This window comes from Mytilus trossulus, chromosome 6 (assembly GCF_036588685.1).
Source record: "Mytilus trossulus isolate FHL-02 chromosome 6, PNRI_Mtr1.1.1.hap1, whole genome shotgun sequence".
NCBI classification, from domain to species: domain Eukaryota; kingdom Metazoa; phylum Mollusca; class Bivalvia; order Mytilida; family Mytilidae; genus Mytilus; species Mytilus trossulus.
In genome coordinates, this window is record NC_086378.1 from 7720650 (window position 1) to 7743187 (window position 22538).

At 31.6% G+C, this 22538-nt stretch overlaps 2 protein-coding genes across 12 annotated transcripts in view; one reads left to right on the forward strand and one right to left on the reverse strand.

Annotated features, from left to right (window-relative positions):
* Positions 1-15211, forward strand: part of LOC134720694 (DDB1- and CUL4-associated factor 11-like) — a 37164-nt gene extending 21953 nt beyond the window's left edge. For 2 of the 3 annotated variants that reach the window (XM_063583130.1, XM_063583129.1), the window contains exons 9-17: positions 2642-2765; positions 3886-3943; positions 4620-4712; positions 5529-5621; positions 5954-6043; positions 7460-7523; positions 8289-8441; positions 9320-9426; positions 11741-15211. In XM_063583130.1, coding sequence (XP_063439200.1) covers positions 2642-2765; positions 3886-3943; positions 4620-4712; positions 5529-5621; positions 5954-6043; positions 7460-7523; positions 8289-8441; positions 9320-9426; positions 11741-11926 — 968 coding nt within the window. In that variant the 3' untranslated portion in view covers positions 11927-15211. The remainder of the gene's footprint in view (positions 1-2641; positions 2766-3885; positions 3944-4619; positions 4713-5528; positions 5622-5953; positions 6044-7459; positions 7524-8288; positions 8442-9319; positions 9427-11740) is intronic. The other variant, XR_010107775.1, reaches the window with a different exon arrangement.
* A 2899-nt stretch (positions 15212-18110) lies between these two features.
* The window catches only part of LOC134720696 (hepatocyte nuclear factor 4-gamma-like), a 33196-nt gene continuing 28768 nt past the window's right edge, over positions 18111-22538 (reverse strand). For all 9 annotated transcript variants that reach the window (XM_063583136.1, XM_063583138.1, XM_063583139.1 and 6 more), the window contains exon 7: positions 18111-22430. In XM_063583136.1, the coding sequence (XP_063439206.1) occupies positions 22027-22430 (404 nt within the window). In that variant the 3' untranslated portion in view covers positions 18111-22026. The remainder of the gene's footprint in view (positions 22431-22538) is intronic.

The window sequence follows — 22538 nt, forward strand, 5'->3', positions numbered from 1 at the left end:
ATGAATAATACATCTAGGTAGGGGAAATCAACAATGAATAATACATCGAGGTAGGGGAAATCAACAATGAATAATACATCGAGGTAGGGGAAATCAACAATGAATAATACATCGAGGTAGGGGAAATCAACAATGAATAATACATCGAGGTAGGGGAAATCAACAATGAATAATACATCGAGGTAGGGGAAATCAACAATGAATAATACATCTAGGTAGGGGAAATCAACAATGAATAATACATCTAGGTAGGGGAAATCAACAACGAATAATACATCGAGGTAGGGGAAATCAACAACGAATAATACATCGAGGTAGGGGAAATCAACAACGAATAATACATCGAGGTAGGGGAAATCAACAACGAATAATACATCGAGGTAGGGGAAATCAACAATGAATAATACATCGAGGTAGGGGAAATCAACAATGAATAATACATCGAGGTAGGGGAAATCAACAATGAATAATACATCTAGGTAGGGGAAATCAACAATGAATAATACATCTAGGTAGGGGAAATCAACAACGAATAATACATCGAGGTAGGGGAAATCAACAACGAATAATACATTGAGGTAGGGGAAATCAACAATGAATAATACATCGAGGTAGGGGAATAATACATTGAGGTAGGGGAAATCAACAATGAATAATACATCGAGGTAGGGGAAATCAACAATGAATAATACATCTAGGTAGGGGAAATCAACAATGAATAATACATCGAGGAAATCAACAATGAATAATACATCGAGGTAGGGGAAATCAACAATGAATAATACATTGAGGAAATCAACAATGAATAATACATCGAGGTAGGGGAAATCAACAATGAATAATACATCGAGGTAGGGGAAATCAACAATGAATAATACATCTAGGTAGGGGAAATCAACAATGAATAATACATCGAGGTAGGGGAAATCAACAATGAATAATACATCTAGGTAGGGGAAATCAACAATGAATAATACATCGAGGTAGGGGAAATCAACAATGAATAATACATCGAGGTAGGGGAAATCAACAATGAATAATACATCGAGGTAGGGGAAATCAACAATGAATAATACATCGAGGTAGGGGAAATCAACAATGAATAATACATCGAGGTAGGGGAAATCAACAATGAATAATACATCGAGGTAGGGGAAATCAACAATGAATAATACATCTAGGTAGGGGAAATCAACAATGAATAATACATCTAGGTAGGGGAAATCAACAACGAATAATACATCGAGGTAGGGGAAATCAACAACGAATAATACATCGAGGTAGGGGAAATCAACAACGAATAATACATCGAGGTAGGGGAAATCAACAATGAATAATACATCGAGGTAGGGGAAATCAACAATGAATAATACATCGAGGTAGGGGAAATCAACAATGAATAATACATCGAGGTAGGGGAAATCAACAATGAATAATACATCGAGGTAGGGGAAATCAACAATGAATAATACATCTAGGTAGGGGAAATCAACAATGAATAATACATCTAGGTAGGGGAAATCAACAATGAATAATACATCGAGGTAGGGGAAATCAACAATGAATAATACATCTAGGTAGGGGAAATCAACAATGAATAATACATCGAGGTAGGGGAAATCAACAATGAATAATAGGTAGGGGAAATCAACAATGAATAATACATCGAGGTAGGGGAAATCAACAATGAATAATACATCGAGGTAGGGGAAATCAACAATGAATAATACATCGAGGTAGGGGAAATCAACAATGAATAATACATCTAGGTAGGGGAAATCAACAATGAATAATACATCTAGGTAGGGGAAATCAACAATGAATAATACATCTAGGTAGGGGAAATCAACAATGAATAATACATCGAGGTAGGGGAAATCAACAATGAATAATACATTGAGGTAGGGGAAATCAACAATGAATAATACATTGAGGAAATCAACAATGAATAATACATCGAGGTAGGGGAAATCAACAATGAATAATACATTGAGGTAGGGGAAATCAACAATGAATAATACATCGAGGTAGGGGAAATCAACAATGAATAATACATTGAGGTAGGGGAATAATACATTGAGGTAGGGGAAATCAACAATGAATAATACATGGAGGTAGGGGAAATCAACAATGAATAATACATCGAGGTAGGGGAAATCAACAATGAATAATACATCTAGGTAAAAAAAAAGTCTGCAAAACATTACATAGAAAAATAATACATGAAATTTGTGAATATGAAAGCCATTTTAAAACCAAGGTTGTTTTTTTTTGCTGCAAAGATTTTTCTCCCATTGTGGCACCATTGTGTTGCTCACGACACATTAAAACTCATAAATATGGAAAAGAGAGGACTTGGTATGGTATAATGGATAGTTAAAGGGATATTGTCTATCAAAATCATATTTTTTTTAAACATTGAAAACTGATGGGTATTGACTTAGATATGAGTATAATAATGTTTCCAAATTGAAAAAAGAAATAATATTGCGTATAATCGGGGGAAAATTAATATTAATTTTAACAGTACATGTATATAATGGAAAAACCTAATTCATTCGAATTTTGTTTTATAGTTACATTAGTTCAAATATTTAAATGTTCTACTGACATTTTACCCTGTAATTTATTTTATTTTCAGTTCATCTATGCAATATATATGGAGAAGAGGAGACCCATAAATCATTACATCTGTTCCCAGGGGATCATAGCTTCAGTATTTTCTCTCTTGCCTTTTCTTCTGACAACAGAGAAATTCTTGGTGGGTAAGTATAGCTACGCAGCTTAAATATGATCTGACACAGCCAAATAAATATAATAAGTTATCTATGTTCATATCCGTAGATATGGATATATTAACACCCTTAAGTACCTCAGTAAACCATGAGGGGTACTGATGGGTGTTCAAATATCCATATTTACAGATATGAACGTAGATAACGAATTTATCCCCGTTCTTAGTCCGTATCGGGCGAGTTTTATGGAAATTCGGGTACAAAGTGGTAACCTGAAAACAACATTTTTTTTCATTATCTAAATTTTTTTAAATTTAAAATTGGAAATTTTGCATATTTTTTACGGGGTGTAGGGTACTACCTTTGGTTGAACCCTACAGGTAGTAAAAAATAAGATGCTTTCAATACAGAGACGGAAACTGGATTGAGTCAAATTTGGCGCTCAATGTTGTAAGAGTTACGTCATAGATGGTATGACGTCAACGTAAGTCATTTGCATAGCTAGGTCAGTAGTCCCATTCCTTGAAAATGTGGCAGTCAAGTGCATGCATTTAATGAAATGAGTGTAAATGATCTGCATAATAGGACAAAATCGTAAATGAATCAAATATTTGATTACAAACATCCTGGATCATCTACAGAATTCAATATTACATAAGGAACAATCATGCAACTAATGAAAACTTGTTTGAAGTTCCCCGGGATAATGGTTAGCAACGTCTGGGGATATGGGTTAGCAACACCCAGGGGCTATGGGTTTTGTAACGACGTGTGTTAACCAATCAAAATCCTAGATATATACTAAGCCGTGGATAATATGACATATTCAACATGTAAATTATAGTTGAAAGTTGTTGAAATTATCATCATTTAATTATGTTAGCAAATAAATTACGATTCTTTGTAGATTACAGTAAAAAAAAATATATTAATGCTGTAACAATAGTCTGTTCATTTCGTTAGCTGACTCTTATTTTTGATATCATTAAGATTTTCATACTGCAGTTATAGCATGTTAATAGTATCATATAGATATCATACATTTGATTGCCAAATACCATTTGAACATGTTTATTTAAGATTTTAAAAATGGCTTTACTAAAGGACAAAAATAAATAGTGAATTATAAGTTTGTGTATTTCTTTTGTAGAGCCAACGATGGTTGTTTATATATATATGATAGACATGAAGACCAAAGAACTTTGAAGGTCTGTTGATATAGATTACAATGCATATTACACTTGGGATACATTTAAAAGACTAGATGAATATGTCAAACAAAATACTTTAAAAGGGGGAGGAATGACACAAGGAGCAATTTAAAAGAAAACAGACAACACCATAGGCAGATAAATCAGTCCACAAAACACTATTAAGGAACGCTACAGATTGTGCAGAATCCCACCAAAAATCTGGTCTGAACTAGGATACTTTGCAAAGGTTTTCAAATCCTGCTCCACTTGAGAAACCAATCATATTACTGGACTTCCACTTTACATTATTTTTACATTTTTCTTGTATCCTTTCCTCCATAATGACGCTTTTTGATGCAACCCCCTTTACTCCATAATGACGCCTTTTGATTCCTGTGCTTTGACCACAAAATGTCTGCATCAGACTGAAAAAAGTTTGTATCCAATATGAAAAGGATATTCATTAGAATATCTGACTTGAATTTCATTGATGAAATATTCTACTTCCCAATGCATTATAACTTTAAACCTGATGATTTTTTGTTATTGAAAAAATCCTATGCGAATCAAGTATGTGAGGGGAAAAAAATCAATGGAGGAAAGGGTTAACATTTATAATCAATTTTAATGTGCTGTTGAAAGGTTGTAAGGACAGGAGTAAAATTTTCAAGATGATGTTTTTATTTTATAGATTGATGCTCATGAAGATGATGTCAATGCAGTAACCTTTGCAGACGACAGTTCACATATTCTGTTCAGTGGTGGCGATGATGGGTTGTGTAAGGTGAGATAATTTTGTTCTTGAATAAGAGATGTTTATGCTTAGAAAATAGACATTTTGAAACATTTGCAAAACTTGATAGAAAAAATATTGCCAATTGTTTTCAGTCTTAATTGTACTTGTTCAGAGTCAGATGTTATAGTATATATATGAATTTAAATAAAAGAGATAAGGGTGATAGTCAATTGAACAGGAACCCAATGAAACCTTACACACAGACTGTTCAACATTTATTTGCGCATATATGATAACTCAAAATTAGTTTTCTATAGAATGATATAATCCAATTCTGTACTTTTATATACTGGTACTTCACTAATGCTTCTTATATTTGCCCTTTTCCGAATCTAATGCATTATTGGTAATATTTTCAAAATAATAAATTCAAAATTTTAAAAAGTTCTAAACAATGGATAATGATGTAATGCTTTTTTTCACTTTGGTGTACGAACAATGAGATTACCCATAGTCCTTCAGATTCTGAAAAGGGGAATTGGGAAATTTTTTCCTTATGGTACTGCTTCAGTTTTATACTTGGTTTTTATCACCATTTCACTGCCACCAATTGGAATGCTGCCATTTTAATTTAATGATGTTTGCTAGAGTTGTGTTCTTAAACATGTTAAATGTTTTACACACAATTTCATACATATTACAAATGGTGTGCTTCTAAAATGCTTCTTAAAAATATGTTGTAAGTTAGATCTCATATTTGTAAAAGTCTTCACAAACAGTGAGTAGTAAGTGGGAACAATTTATCACAATGAGGCAATCAAATTACAACTACTAAATATTGAAATGATTGTGTGTTGATTATAGGTATGGGACAGAAGAACTTTAAGAGATGACAACCCTCTACCTGTTGGTGTATTAGCAGGACATTGTGATGGAATTACATATATAGATCCTAAAGTAAGTCATATAATATAGTTACATATCAATAAAGAGTCAAGAGAGGGGGAGATATATAAAGGCAAACAAGAGAAGAAAACAGTATAAAGAGCTGTAGTAAAAAAAAATCAAGCTGTTTTTATTACAAGATGATAGGTGGGAGACATGAGGTGAAATGTGGAGGGGGAATACAAGTGGCAATGTTTACCATTCCTGTTTTAGTTTCACCAATTAAAATTTATATAACTCTTGGTATTCTTCATAGAAATGCCATCTTGCTAGAAAATCGTAAACATATGTAATGTACTTTAATAATGAAAGTCTTATAATTTAACTAATTTATTTTCTTACAGGGAGATGCTCGATACCTGCTATCCAACTCAAAAGACCAAACAATGAAATTGTGGGATATAAGGATGTTCTCCTCACAGTGTGCTATTTCAGTAAGAAGAAAATAACTAATTATTTCTTAAGTAGAAGTTTGTATTTGATAGTTAAAAAAAAATAGTTGATAACTAAACATTAATTTTGTCTTAATAAACATGTAATCTCAAGTAAATAAGGATAAATACATGAATTTATTTTTAGACAGAAATTTAAGCATTTATCCGTTATATAGATTAAATTAATTGATTGACTGTTGGTGTTTAATCACCACCTTCTGCACACTTGGTTGTATCATAGCCGCTTGGTTTATTGGTGGTGTAAGTTTGACTAAAGGGAAAGAATTACATATCATTATACAATTAAGAATGTGTGTCAGAATATGATTGCTATTGAGACCAAATGTTTTAGAATAACAAATATAACATCATGCCACACAGCAAGCTATAAAAGACCAGAAATGAAGATGTAAATCAGATCAGACCAGAAAACTAACACAAAAAAAAAATTTATAACAATGAAATCTGAAATAAATGTTGCAGCTAATTTGACTATGAGAACATAAAGCAGTTATTGCGAAGCCTATCATAGTTTTCCACAGATTCACCTGCAAGTTACCTGTCGATTTAAACTTTTGTAAGTTCTATTGTCCCATCTAACAGATACAACAGGTATTGTTCTCTGTATAGTTTATTTACTGGGACCTTTAAATTTCTTCTAGGAGAAATATATCACTCATTGATTTATTACCTGAACAAAAAATTGAACTGACAATGCTGGAAATATATGTACAAATAAGTCATTATAAAACTGCATATGATGTTGTATTTATTCAATCAATAACACATTTTCAATTTGTTTGATAGAAACACTGATTTAAAAAATAAAAGTTGATTTCTGATCAAATTTCAACATTTTACCTATTAAAATTTGCTATTTTCTAGTCTGTTCACAAATAAAAACTTAAAATGAAAATGTTTAAATGAAGGTCTCTTTATAACTGAAGAACCATGAAAAACATACAGATTCTTTGAAACATAAAAGCATGCAGTATTATCAGAAATAAACTTTTTATAATTAAATCAGTGCTTATATTGAACAGATTGAATATATATTATTGATATTGAATAAATACTGTATCACATGCAGTTTATGTGAGTTTATACATTTTGTACATGTATTTCAATCAACAAAGAAGATATATTTTTGGGCAAGCAAATTAATCAATGAGTGATAGATTTCTCCTAGAAGAAATTTAAATGTCCAAGTGAATAAACTTCACCAAGAACTATAGCTATTGTATTGATTCAATGGGACAGGTAAACTTGCAAAAGTTTAAATACCTTGGTAAAGAGCAGACGACTCTGTGGAAAACTTTCATTTGGTTCGCTATAAATAAATCAATTAATTTTATTTTTTTTGGTTTCCAATGTACCACTTAATTTCCTAATTTGGTGTATGTATGATTTTTACAGAATACGAAAAAAGCAGTTTCCAAACAACGATGGGATTATAGATGGCAACAAGTCCCAAGGAAAGGTAAGGGATATTCCATTTAAATTTATGTGGTGTGGGTAGGAAGTGACTTTCAAAATATCCCTACAACCAAGAATAATTTTAAAAGATATTTTGCATAATGGTAATAGACACATACTGAAAAATGACCCATGACCCATGACCCACTCTCAATAATTAAACACCCTTTCATACCCTCCCACATACATTTTAATGGAATAGCCCTAAACAATTAGATTAAAATTTACATTAAAGATAATCGTTTCTTACAAGTCTCCTTTAGAAATTATGTTATTTCCACTGAAATTTCTTTCTTATTGACATAAAGATATAGGTGTCATTCTTTTCTGTAGAAATCTTTTCAAATATGTCTACCACATGAAAAAACATTCAGGTTCTATGCATGCTTCTGAAAGATATTAAGCTTACTATTGCATTTTCTGTCTGTCTTTTTTCACACAAGATTCAACTATCTATATTCCAAACAAAACTGAATTGAGGGAACTTTAAACTTTATAATAACAATTGGAAGTTTAAGTGTCAATGACAAATCATGTGTAGAAAAGAAAAAGCAAAAAAACCTTTTAAGAATTTGCAAGTAAATTAGTAATTGAACTTTTTCATCTTACATTCACATGCATCCTATTCATTTGGACAAATCACCTTTAAAAGAAGTACTAGAATCTAGATAAATAGGATAGCAGCTGTCCACAAACAAGTCACAGTAACCTACATTTGATAGTCAAATTTCTCTTAAATACAATGCATTTTGGTTTTTTTTTTTTCTAGTACAAGCAAAGAAGAGTTTAGAGGGAGATACTTCAGTGATGACATACAGAGGACACTCCATTCTCCATACACTGATCCGATGTCACTTCTCGCCACAATACACAACAGGGCAGAGATATGCTTATACTGGGTGTGCTACTGGAGCAGTTGTCAGTATGTAATATTTTCAACATTCCTTCCCAATTGAATGCCATTTTAAAGGACTTTATTGGTGTATAAACTGAATCAATCTCTCACAAACAAATCAAATTTCAAAGGACTTTAATTATATGATTATGAGTGATTTGGTCAAGTTTATACACCAATAAATTTCTTTGAAAATGTGTTTAATTTTCAATCTGAAATTATAGATCAGGAATTTCATTTTCTTACTTGTAACCTCTATCACACATAAATTGTATATTTGTGTCATTGAATTAGCCTGATGCATTGAATATTTTTTTATTTGACTTCAAGAGGCACTATTGTAAGCCCTCTGAAATAATTATATGAATGTATGCCCTAAAATGCAAATCTTATTAAAAAAATCTTTGTGTTTGAGCATCAACTACAATCATGTAATTGTTTACTTCATCCCTCGCCATCATTGTCTTATTACATGACGGTTATACTACTGTGTGCTGTGTCTACTTCCCATCCTATTCTTACAGCATAACATAGCACAAATATTGACAAAAGGACCTTACACTTAAAGTATATGCTAAATTATCTGTTCTTTCTCCTGTAGTATGACATACAGAAATTTTTACTTGAGCTTTAAGGTTGAATATTTTCTTAGAAATACTTGTATCTTTTCTTAATTTCTTTATTGTAATAATACAGGACAAAATTTAATTCAGCGAGAAGATATGTTTGTGTTATATAGTATCTATATAAAGTAGCATATTTAACTGGCAAAATTGACATAATTTTACAATGCAGAAATTAAAATTCATAGGTCTGATTAAATTTGTTCAAATGAAAAAAAAAATCAAAGGAATTGTCCTTGTGCTTAAAGATTTGATCACAATTTGTTATTTTTGTTATTTCAGTATATGATTTGCTAACTGGAGAGATTGTTACCAAGTTGACTGGACACAAGCAGTGTGTAAGAGATGTGTCATGGCATCCTTACGAGAACACACTAGTTTCCACTTCGGTAAGATCATTAGCAATTTTGTGATGTTGAATACTATGAATTCATTATTATTCGTTGGATACCAATTTTCCTGGATTTCGTTGGTGAGGGTGAACCACGAAATTTAAATGTTCAATGAATAACTTATTTCCAATAGGCTTTGTTTACATAGATGGCAAAACCGTAAAATCAAATATTCACAAAAATGCAAGTTTTTAGCAATCCTCGAAAATTGATACCTGCGAAAAATGAATGAATCCACAGTATGTGAAAATAAACAAATAAATATTTTTATAATTAAACTATTTAAAAAAAAATTCCATGAACACTTCTGTAATGAAAATTAAATCAAGGCAGATTTTGTATATGCCTGTCATATTATGGTACAGTCGATTCCACTTAATTGCATACTGCTTAATAGCATAATTCGGTTAATTGCATACTTTTCTCCTGCACAAAACCATTTCCCATTAACCTAATGTTAAATTGTCCGGTTATATGCATAGCCTTCCAAGTAGCATTTCGGTTTATTGCATAGAAAATAATTGCCAGCTAGATATGCTCAGTTAAAACTGACAAGATTTTTGACCGGAAACGGCAATTTGGTAAGTATATTTTTCTTGAATGCATCATAATTTTCATTATTATTTCACATTTACTTGTGTGTTATTCAAATAAAGTTTTAAAACAGTATCTTTCGTGTTTATATAATTATAGAAAAGGCCTCGATGTGTACACAGGTAAAGTTTCCCATATTCTATTTTAAGCCTCGAGGTCATAAAAATGTCAATCAGCTGATTATTGTAAAAACACAACCATTCTATGATCTATCTCAAAAGGTGTTAATTATTGATTGAATTTCAAACATTGTTCATAGATTACATTTTTGGTGAATTTTTAAAACATCAACGCCTGCTAATTATAGATCATTATTCAATGGGTAATCTCGTAATTGGGTGATCTACATTTATGTTAAATATTACAGGGCATTTATATACGGTTGAAGAATTTTATACATCAATCTTTCCTTTTTAATATTTTTTTAAAAGAAAATTTACTTCTTTTTATTATATTTTCTCACTTTCAACACTCGTGTCCAGCAAATAACCCGTGCAGGGCCCCATCACCTTTGCAATACGAGACTAACGATGTTAAAGTAACAGTGTCACATCACTGTGTAATCCGTAAATACTGAATATCAAAGGCAGTTCATTGCACAATTATTGTTTACAATGATTATAAACTGTGTAGTATTGTTAAACAGTTTATTTTAAACAAAGCGTAACAATGTAATTTGTACATCCGGGTCATAGAAACAAATCTATTTTTAGAACAATTTTATTTTCGTATCTCAGGTAAAGGAAAAAGTCGGTACATAAATAAACTAAAACAAAATGTGTTTATAAACTTTATTGAAAGAATACACAATGAAATAAAATGTATGACACTAGACAAATAACTTTTATTAGAATGAATAAGCATTCAATATGTTGTAAGTGGACTCTGGACGTTCATCTTTCTTCTTTGCTGATCTGCACTATCGATGTTATTTGACTCCGTAATTTGGCATTTCGGATATAAGCATACTCCGCTTTATTGCATAATTTCGTCTGACAAATAGGCTATGCAAATAACCGGAATGTACTGTATTCCAATATCCTTCTACTAGTATCTGTCCCTGTACGACTTCATAGGATACCTCAATTGGGCTTTAACCAATTATCTTATAACTTAAACACAACATTAGAATTAACAGAAGAAAGCTCTCTTTCTATAATTCTTATACCCCACCTACGATAGTAGAGGGGCATTAAGTTTTTGGTCAAGGTAGTTTTTGATGAAGTTTTAGTCCAATCAACTTGAAACTTAGTACACATGTTACCTATGGTATGATGTTTCTAATTTTAATGCCAAATTATATTTTTTACCCAATTTCACAGTCCATTGAACATGAAAAATGATAATGCGAGTGGGGCGTCCATGTACTTTTAACACATTCTTGTTATTTTTGGCTTTGTTGTTCCAGAGTTATAGAACTTTGACCCATAGAATTAAGGCAATTTTTTAAAGACTCCAGTATTGCTAGAATGTTTCTTCCACACTGTACATCTGTGGAGGTTCATGGAAAAAAGCTCCTTTTGATTATTTTTATATTTGATTGAACTTCCAATATGTTAAAATTGTCAAATTTAGTTTATTTTGCACATATTGTATCATGATAATGTTACTTTTTACATTTTATTACTTACACATAAAAAAAATCAAGTCTGTATGACAACAATGTCTGAGTCAATTGCATTATTGTTTTTACATCAATTAATATTTTTATTCATAGTGGGATGGAATGGTTGGTAAATGGGAATACATGCAAGAAGAAGATTCAGAGGATGAGTACAGTGAGACGTCAGATTCTGATGAAAGTCCGTCAGAAGATGATTGTCCTCCGAGAAGAAGTCGTCGGATAGCGGACAAAGACAGAAGACAAGTTGAACACTTCCAGAGACAAGCTCTATTCGATTGAGGAATTGTGTATTCATTGCAAGCTTACATTTGTATTTATATATCCCATGAGGCTTCAGCTAGTAAAACAGATTCATATGACCTTCAACTGCTGACTTGTACAATATATTTGATTAATCGTGTGGTGCTTATACACCATTCTTGTATTAGATACTATGATCTACATGAATCACATGAATCACATATCTTGGAATGTTTCATTGATAGATAGATATTTATATGGAGAAAATACAACACGACCATGACCTTGAAATAACATGGAGAAAAGTAAAATGTTGGAATGTTGATCAGAGTGATAGTATTACTACTCATTGTGTTCCTTTTGAAATGTATAATGTATAGGGGTATGATGTTATGTTGTTGTTAAAATTTATTATACTTTGAAGGTATTTCTGTGTTTGTACTAAATTTAGTTTAATTTACACACAAAACGTGTGATGATACCACTGCTAGTATTAACTGGAGGTATATTATGTTAATGGTTTTGATCTGTCCTTCATTTTAATTCTGTGTAAATAAGATGAGTAATTTGAGATTTTAGTAGAATAAATTAGGATTGGAATTGGTTGATTTCCCTGTACAGAAAATTCCCTCCATCCCAGGGCATCCCCTTTTATTATTTTGTTAGGAAATACATCTTGTATTAAGTGTTTGCATTTTGGCCTTTTGTTCATTAGCTGTCTAAGGATTCAAATGTGGGATTCCCTTGTCTGTTTATTAATCAGCCTGTTTATATATTTACATAGTTTTCTTCTTGATATATTTATTCTATATTCATTAAAAAATATAAAATCTTATTTATGAAGTCTATTGAAAGATCTTGCCAGTGTATTTCAATTACTTATTGATTAACCAACCTACTCAGGATTATCTAAATTACAGAAAGCCAAAATGAAATTATTTGAACTAGCAGTCTATATCGTCATAGAGTGTTTAAAAAATTAACTAGTAGCTTCAAGTGGAAGGTTAATTCAGGCAATCTAGCTGACAATTTATACTAATGGCGAAAAATTATTTCTTATAATTGGCTGCATGGTAATCATAGGTTAGAAAACAGTATAGTTTTACAGGAATAATATTGGGAATCAAGAGTACATGTTATTTTGCAATAGCACTTATGTAAGGTATAATTTATTTGATACCAGGTAAAGGCTAAATGACAGCAGGTTTTAATGATACTGCTTGAAGTAAATCATGTCTGTATAATTTATCTAATACCAATGTAAGGTTTAATGACAGCAGTTTTTGTTTACTACTTGTAGTATAATAAGTCTATTTGTCGATTTAAATGTGGCACATTGATTTTTGAAATGGACTTCACCTCATGTTCACACACAGATTTTGAATTGTTGCAGATATTGTCTTGTCTAGCCCCTTTATAGCTTAATAAATGGTATGGGTTTTGCTTATTATTGAAGGTCATACAGCGACCATTGTTTTAATCTGCTACATTTTGAGTATTGGGTAGTTGTATCACTGACATTCATACCTCAACTCTTTATTGGACAATGAGTTATGTCTTGTTTTGATATCGCTATTATGCTATCTTGACCATATGTATCATATTTATTTAATGTTTTATGCCCCATTTATGTGCATTATGTTTTTCGGTCTGTGTGTCTGTTCGTTTGTTTGTCATTATGTGATAAATTGCTGTTTAACATTTACATCATGATATTGATCAGTTAATTTTTTTTTATTGTTTGGTTATTTCTGTTTTTAATTTTTAGTTACATTATTGTAAATAAATATGTTATACATATTCAATATTACATAATATAAAAAAAAAATTGTTACAAAAAACATTGTAGGTATGCAAAATTGCATGAATATTACTTGTAAATATGTAAAGCTACTTGACTTAATTTCTTTTACAACATGGCGCTAACCAACATATTTTTGACCAGGAAATTCCCACTTTTCTCAAGCTTGGACTTTTCCTCTGGTCGTTGGATCTAACCTATTAGTCAGTACCCCTCTCTAGATCATGACTTTTACTTCCAAATTTTCAACAAATAGTGAGTAGGTATGGTACTTTGTTAAAAAGACCAAACTATTCATTTTGATATAAGAAAGAAATATATATTTTTCTCTCTACTAGGTTTATAAGTATAAATTTCATTTTGATTATGGGAATTTTTATCCTATCAACTTAAAAAAAAATGACCATAAGAATATTATTAGGTTTGAATATTGTGTAAATTGAAACAGGTAATATGATATCATTTAAATTATAAAAGATCAATTTTAGCCTCATAAGGATAACAACAATACCTCGGAAGTTGAGAATTTTGAATAAAAAAATATGTATTACAATGTATTGATATTGAACAGAAGATTATCATGTAATCATCCAAAGGTTTATAATTGGTTGATTTATTACACATGTGATCATCAGAAGGTTTATAATTTGTTGATTTATTACACATTGTTATTACCATAAAGTTAGGTATTTTTATGTTTTGTGTTCCTCTTCAGACTGCATGTGCACAATATAAATACAGTTGTGCTAGAAACATTAAGTAATATCACTATCTCTTGCTGTTAATGAGCTTTCAAGGTGCTAGACTATGTACTACAGAAGTCAGGAATATAGCTTTTAATGCACATGTTATACTTGTACTGGGTAATGGGTATATTAAATCAGTTTATTTTTCATAGAAAACAAGAAATAAATACTTCATGATGATCAGAGTTTTAAACGATCTCAAATAGCTATACAGCCCCTTACATGGTCAGTTCATACATGCATGTTTTTGATTGAACTTTTAATTTATTCATGTCTGAGTTGGAAAATTGGGAATTTTTTTTAGAAGAATGGAATACTTTTAAACAAGTAAAGTAATTCTTTTTCATTTATAATATCTTTGTACCTTTCCAGATATTTAGCTTGACATACCATTGACCTGTTAATGTCTTGTTTAGATATACAGACAACCTCCATGCTTTCAAATTAACAGGATATTTTTCATGCATCCTTTGGTGCAACCTGTGAGTCACATGTACTAAACGGAAGAAGTTAGCTTATATCCTTTTTTTCCTTTTTTTTTGAGATACCTTATCATCATTTCATCTACCTGTAGATTCCTGAAATAGTTTGAATATAATAGATATATCTTGATTTAATTAAAGCTAATCATAAACCTATTAATTATAGGGTGTATGTGCTATGATAAGTCATTGCTGTGTTTTTAATAAAATATGATTGTATTTTTTGTTTGTTTTGTTGGAATGAAAACATATAAAGGATTGTACATATAATTGATAATAAAGATCATGATTAAAACTTGTTGCTTATAATTTAGCAAAAGATTGTACAATGTAATCTACAACATCAAACAAAATTTAAAATCACTCTTTCCAATGTACTGGGTTCAAGGCATACTCCAAATACAATCCTCTACAACTCACCACTACAATCAGGGTTCAATTCATACTCCAGATACAATCCTCTACAACTCACCACTACAGTCAGGGCTCTTGTCATACACAAAATGCAATTCTCTACAACTCACCACTACAGTCAGGGTTCTTGTCATACTCCAAATACAATCCTCTACAACTCACCACTACAGTCAGGGTTCTAGTCATACTCCAAATACAATCCTCTACAACTCACCACTACAGTCAGGGCTCTTGTCATACACAAAATGCAATTCTCTACTACTCACCACTACAGTCAGGGTTCTTGTCATACTCCAAATACAATCCTCTACAACTCACCACTACAGTCAGGGTTCTAGTCATACTCCAGATACAATCCTCTACAACTCACCACTACAGTCAGGGTTCTTGTCATACTCCAAATACAATCCTCTACAACTCATGACTACAGTCAGGGTTCAAGTCATACTCCAGATACAATCCTCTACAACTCATGACTACAGTCAGGGCTCTTGTCATACACAAAATGCAATTCTCTACTACTCACCACTACAGTCAGGGCTCTTGTCATACACAAAATACAATCCTCTACAACTCACCACTACAGTCAGGGTTCTAGTCATACTCCAGATACAATCCTCTACAACTCACCACTACAGTCAGGGTTCTTGTCATACTCCAAATACAATCCTCTACAACTCACCACTACAGTCAGGGTTCTAGTCATACTCCAGATACAATCCTCTACAACTCACCACTACAGTCAGGGTTCTTGTCATACTCCAAATACAATCCTCTACAACTCATGACTACAGTCAGGGTTCAAGTCATACTCCAGATACAATCCTCTACAACTCATGACTACAGTCAGGGCTCTTGTCATACACAAAATGCAATTCTCTACTACTCACCACTACAGTCAGGGCTCTTGTCATACACAAAATACAATCCTCTACAACTCACCACTACAGTCAGGGTTCTAGTCATACTCCAGATACAATCCTCTACAACTCACCACTACAGTCAGGGTTCTTGTCATACTCCAAATACAATCCTCTACAACTCACCACTACAGTCAGGGTTCTAGTCATACTCCAGATACAATCCTCTACAACTCACCACTACAGTCAGGGTTCTAGTCATACTCCAGATACAATCCTCTACAACTCATGAATACAGTCAGGGTTCAAGTCATACTCCAAATGCAATCCTCTACAACTCACCACTACAGTCAGGGTTCAAGTCATACTCCAAATGCAATCCTCTACAACTCACCACTACAGTCAGGGTTCAAGTCTCCTCCCTAATCCAATTCTCTACAACTCACAACTGCATTGACCTCAATAAATCAGTCATAGTAACTGACAGTATGGAATCAAGTGTTGACACTAAATACATTAAAATTCACAGTATTAACCTCTAGAAGTTATTGTTTCAAGTATCCTTCATATCGTTTGCAATACTGGTAAGGTGAACTTGATTCATTAGTACAGGATAGAGGTGCATTTAACATATCAGCATAGATTTCTTCCTGAAAGACCATGGATTATATACCGGTTTTCAATTTGCTCACGTAAAAAGTTTAGACCCAAACAAAATAACAATAAAACTAAAAAAAAAACAAAGGGATAAACAAGTATGAATATAAAGAGATGCGAGACCACAATTTAACAATTCAACAACCAACAAGGGCATCTTTGTCAAACTAAGTGAACAAACTGAAAAAGTGGATGTTTTGTACACTTTGGAAAATGGTTGACAATTATGGATGATCCCTTACAGATCAAGTTCAAATTTTGTTCCGGTCTGATTTTTTGGTGCAGAGTTATGGTCCTTGGATTTAGAAAATTCACTTAAATAATCAGTTTTCAACACTTGTTCATCATGCTTGCAGATAATGACTTGATATTTGTAATAAAGTTTACAACATGACAAGTTATAGATCAAGTTAAGAATTTGTTGCAAAACAATTATTTTATTATGGGTAGGGGACTATGTATTACGGGTACCATGATATACTCACAGAATGCTTTTTATCCAACATTTTTATTTCAAACATTGGACTGCATTTCAAATAGATATAGGAAGATGTGGAGTGAGTGCTAATGAGACAACTCTCCATCCAAATAACAATTTATAAAAGTAAACCATTAAAGGTCAATGTACGGCCTTTAACACGGAGCCTTGGCTCACACCGTACAACAAGCTATAAAGGGCCCCAAAATTACTAGTGTAAAACCATTCAAACGGGAAAACCAACTGTCTAATCTATATATAAAAAAAGAGAAATGAGAAACATGTATAAATTACATAAACAAAGGACAACATGGTACATCAGATTTCGTATTATTTTGGCCCCCGATTAAATAAATGTATAAATCTTGGCCATAAAGGCATTATTAATATGCCAACCAAAATAAATGTATGATTATACCTTGTAAATACAGCTAGTTGATTTGTTAGTCAGCTCAATAATTGACAACAACCAAAATGCCTTAACAATTCAATTTTCATTGTTTATTTACAAGAGATTTCATCTTCAAATATCTTCTTAAAAATTTTAAAATATATATTGTTGTCATGTGTAGTAACTACTTGCTCAATGGTCTTGATATATAGATAAATTACTTTTTTGGATTCTGTTGAAAAACAAATTTAAGTTTAAGTACGGTAGTGTATAAGTGTATCTTTCTTTCTTTATATAAACTATTGTTGAAGACCCATCTGCTGTTTGGTCGGGTGGTTGTCTCTTTGACACATTCCCCAACTCCTTTCTCACTTTTATTGAATGAACACAAAAAAAAATTATATTTTTTTTATTGTCATAATTTTATCTACAAGTAACAAAAAATGTAACATTCAATGAAGTGCTCGTAAAAATAAAATCTTTTAAATATTAATACAAAAAACTAAAGTTCTATAAACCAAGACTTTCAGTCTTGAATTCTGTAACAATTCTTATAATTAATAGCTATATAAGGCCGCACTTACAAGCTTTATCACACATTTTTATGATAACTCTCTGTGGAGCCACTACAAACACACCTTTTTATCTTTTATCTAATTTGTTAACCATAGCAAGAAAGCAAAAAGATCTTTATAGTATGTAAGGCAAAAACAGTTTTAGAAAATAAAAGTTCAAAGGAGCTTGCATTACTAAACTTTCTAGTTGTTCAAAACACTTATGCCAAGCAAGAGACGGATTGTGGCAAGAGAAAGGCAAAATTTGCATTTTAATTTAGAAAGCATGTTTTAAAAGTAACATAAGCATAACAGATTATGGGCATATAACAGTTTAATTTAGAACAAAATGAATATAGGAAAATAAAACAAAGCATCTCTAAACTGAAAGTAGACCTTGATGAAGTATGTTTGACCTAATTGACCCTTTATACTGTAAATTCATAGGGAGGACAAGTTAATGTATTATCCCTTTTTGCATTCATGATCTGAAGAAAAGTTGTTAAAATCACTTTTATTTCTTAAAATTTGTCCTAAATGCTTTGTCACTTTTAAGATACAGAAATTGAGATGCTCCTTTTATTCCCATATATATGAAAACTTTTAAGAAACATAACCAATATTTTCCAATACTGATCTGAACTTTTCTTTCTAATAATGATGATTTGATTTTTCATATGACTTCAACACTTTAAAAATATATGTGCTTCTAGACTAAACAAAAGCAAAGATGATGATGAAAGTAGTGATAACAGTATACATGTAATAAATCCCTGATTACTTGTAACAATTGCATTGATTGGTTTGGAAGAGGATAATAATATGACTTTAAATGACAGAGAGTAGTGTATGTGTTAGATCTTTAGCATTTTTATTTGAAACTTTCCTATAATTGGATAATTGAAATGATATTCAGACAAGTTGAAAACCTTGTGGTGACAAACTTATATTTTTTGTGGTGTCTGGCTGCTGTCTTTACAATATACAAAAACATCTTTGTGTGAGTGGTTTTAGAATATCAGAACTACAAGTCTTACATACTTTACATGTAGACTATGAAAATTACAAAGCTTTTTTTTTTTCATTTCATGGGAAAAAGGGGGGATGTCATGTTTTAGGGGAAATTCCAAAATATAAAACAAAATTTTTATAGAATTGATTTTTGTCATATTATTATCCTCATTGTAGAATTAAATAATTGCATTAAAAAATTATATGAAATCTGTAGTATGTTTCATACCATGGCTATATACAGCACAAAACAATAGGCAGCTGGCAGTTTGTACTATTTTTGTATCTCTAGAAAGCAAAAATAAACTAAGGACTAAATTTGTAATTTCTTCTACTTAATTTACCTATCTCTGTATGCTTACAATTATAATGTTGCAATGTCATGTCTAAAATAAATCACCCTGGCCGTCAATATTTTCAAATCAGTCACTTAAAAGAAGGTGAAAGATACCAGAGGGACATTCAAACTCATGGATCGAAAATAAACTGACAAAGCCATGGCTTAAACGCAGGACAAGCAGGAGAATAAAATTCCAAATATTTCACCATTATATATGTACCAATTTGCATGTCTATCTGAAAATCACTGTCATATATGTAAATTATCTTTGTATTGGTTGATTGGTTGTTGGTATGTAATGCCACTCATAGCATTCTTAGGTATATCACTGTGGTCAGCTTTTATTGGAAGTGGAAGCTAGAACACCATGAGAGAACCACAACCTTCTGCTGAAAAGTGGCAATCCTATTAAAACAAGATCCTCGTCAAGTTCACCTGCCACAATCTGGATTCAAACTCACAACCACAGTGTTGTCAGACTAGTGATCACATTAAATGAACTACAACCACTTGGCCACAGAGGACCCTTACCTCAATAGATAGACATTGTAAAACAGACAATCTAACTGAATGTGTTTAGATAACTGATGGCTATGGTTTGAAGTGATAATTTCATTCCTAAGGATGATTTAAGTTTTCCACCAGAAAGATAGCAATAACACGAATCAAAGAAACTGTTATTTGGCAAGGGGAGATAATTTTGCTAATAAATTGTTTTCAATTCAGGGGAGATAATTTTTCTAGTCCCAACAGTAAATCATTTTGTGCATAATAAAAGTATTTTAAATAAATTAGGACAAGCACACTGAATGAAAATAACTACATCATCACTTATAGTCAGAAATGAAAACGATCAGACACAGTCAAGGATGGAGAAATCAAAATTAACCCTGCACCCCTCCCACTCCTCAATCTGCCTCTGAGATGAACAGATTAACCCTGCCCCCTCCCCCTGCTCAATCTGCCTCTGAGATGAATAGGTTATCAGGACAACTGTAAATGGATATTGTGATTTCTTTAAGTAATGTCATGTGTTTCCACTCTTCTGGTCGCTACAATAATACATTTAAAGAAGTACATCAAATGCACTATTATCTTTATTACAAAAATATGGCACTTTTTTATAGTTGCATGTCAATATTTCTACATCACTGTATCACACAAAACAAAGGATTTTAAATGAAACATCATGCATTAGACATTCAAAATGCTACAAAATTCATGCGAAGGATTGCTGAAAAAAAGCTTTATAGCATCAATGTGAAGCTTGGTCAATTCTGTAAATACATGGCGACAGTCTTTTACATTAATGTACCTCATCAGACATTTGTGGTCCCTTGGATGAAAAAAAAAAAAAAAGAACAGATTTACATGGGCAAAATGAAATTATAATTTCAAAAAATGTTCTACATGTGAAAGTTAAATTAAAGTACAATGTCACACTCCATACAGCTTACTTAGTAAGCTAAACAAATAAAATCCTGAATAAGGAGCAGAATTTAAAGAGGATCAAATCACTAAATCATAAAGCAATACAAAAATTTAAACATGTTTCCTGCCTTCTGCATTTTCGACAGCAATTCACCAAATATTTTTCATAAAATAATTAGGGTAGGCTTAGAATTTTTTGGATATATAGGCAGGCAGGAAACATAACTTAATTTTCATTGGCATAAAATAATTAAAATTTCATTTTAACAAGTATAAATATTTACATAAACCTAGATCTTATATGTACAGCTGTCAACGTTACTATATATTTGCATTGTGAATATCTGTTTAACATCTATGAGGAATGAAGTTAATATTTATGAACTTTACAGTATGAATGAGATTTCTCTAAAGAATGATAAATAAAAGTCATTTATTTCAGTTATTCAATAATCAACATTATTTTTCAAAAGCACCATTTTGATGCCAGGTTCATGCAACAAAATCTCAACTAAGACTAGACGCTGATTCAGTAGTGATTCATCAAAATCAATCCTAATACAAAACATTTGACAAAATCTTATTTTATGTATGATTGTCCAATTATAATTTGACAAAAATAATTTACAATTAATTTTAATAACAAAACTAAGCAACTTGCACTACATCCAAATGTTAACTCATCAAAAATGTTTTACAATTACATTGTACATGCTTCAAGGAAAGAAACGAAAAAAAGGACTATATTTCATATCTTCTTGTAAATTATAAAATAAAAAATAACAAATATTTTGAATTATCCTTTATAATTTGTAAATTAATGTATTTCACTAGCAAATTTGTTAAGTATTCAACTGTATTCAACATAATAATTCTTAAAAATATAAAAACAAAACACACAAATAACAATTAAGAGTTAAAAAAATAAATCAAAACATAATTTTTTGTTTACAAACATAAATTTGAGAGATAATTTACATGGATTCTTGTTTAAACCTCTGTTGTGGAGTCAATGATTTTTTGTATGAATCACAATTAGGTAAAGACGGGGATGACACGGGTGTGTCAATTAGTCCATTCGTAAGATGTAACGAAGAGTCTAAGGAACTCATCACAGAATGTCCACTCAAAAACTGATCTGTTGTGCATAGTGGGGGTGTTGGTGTGTTAGCCAATGGTGGCATTCCACTCAGATGGATTGGACTCGATCCAAGTGGTGACCCATGACTATGTTGTGGTGACATGTTAATTCCATGTGCATGAGAAACTGACATGACATCTGACGGATTGGCAAACTGGTCCCCAAAACTGTTACCCATTTGTGATGTTAACGACACTGGTACAGATGGATTGGTTAACATATCTGTCGGAGCTGCACCTATAATTAGAATATTAAAAGTTATAAACTATGTAACAACAAACAAACATTTATAGATGTAAAAGGAAATATTAAATCAAAGAGATTGGTAGCTCTACAGGAAAAGAT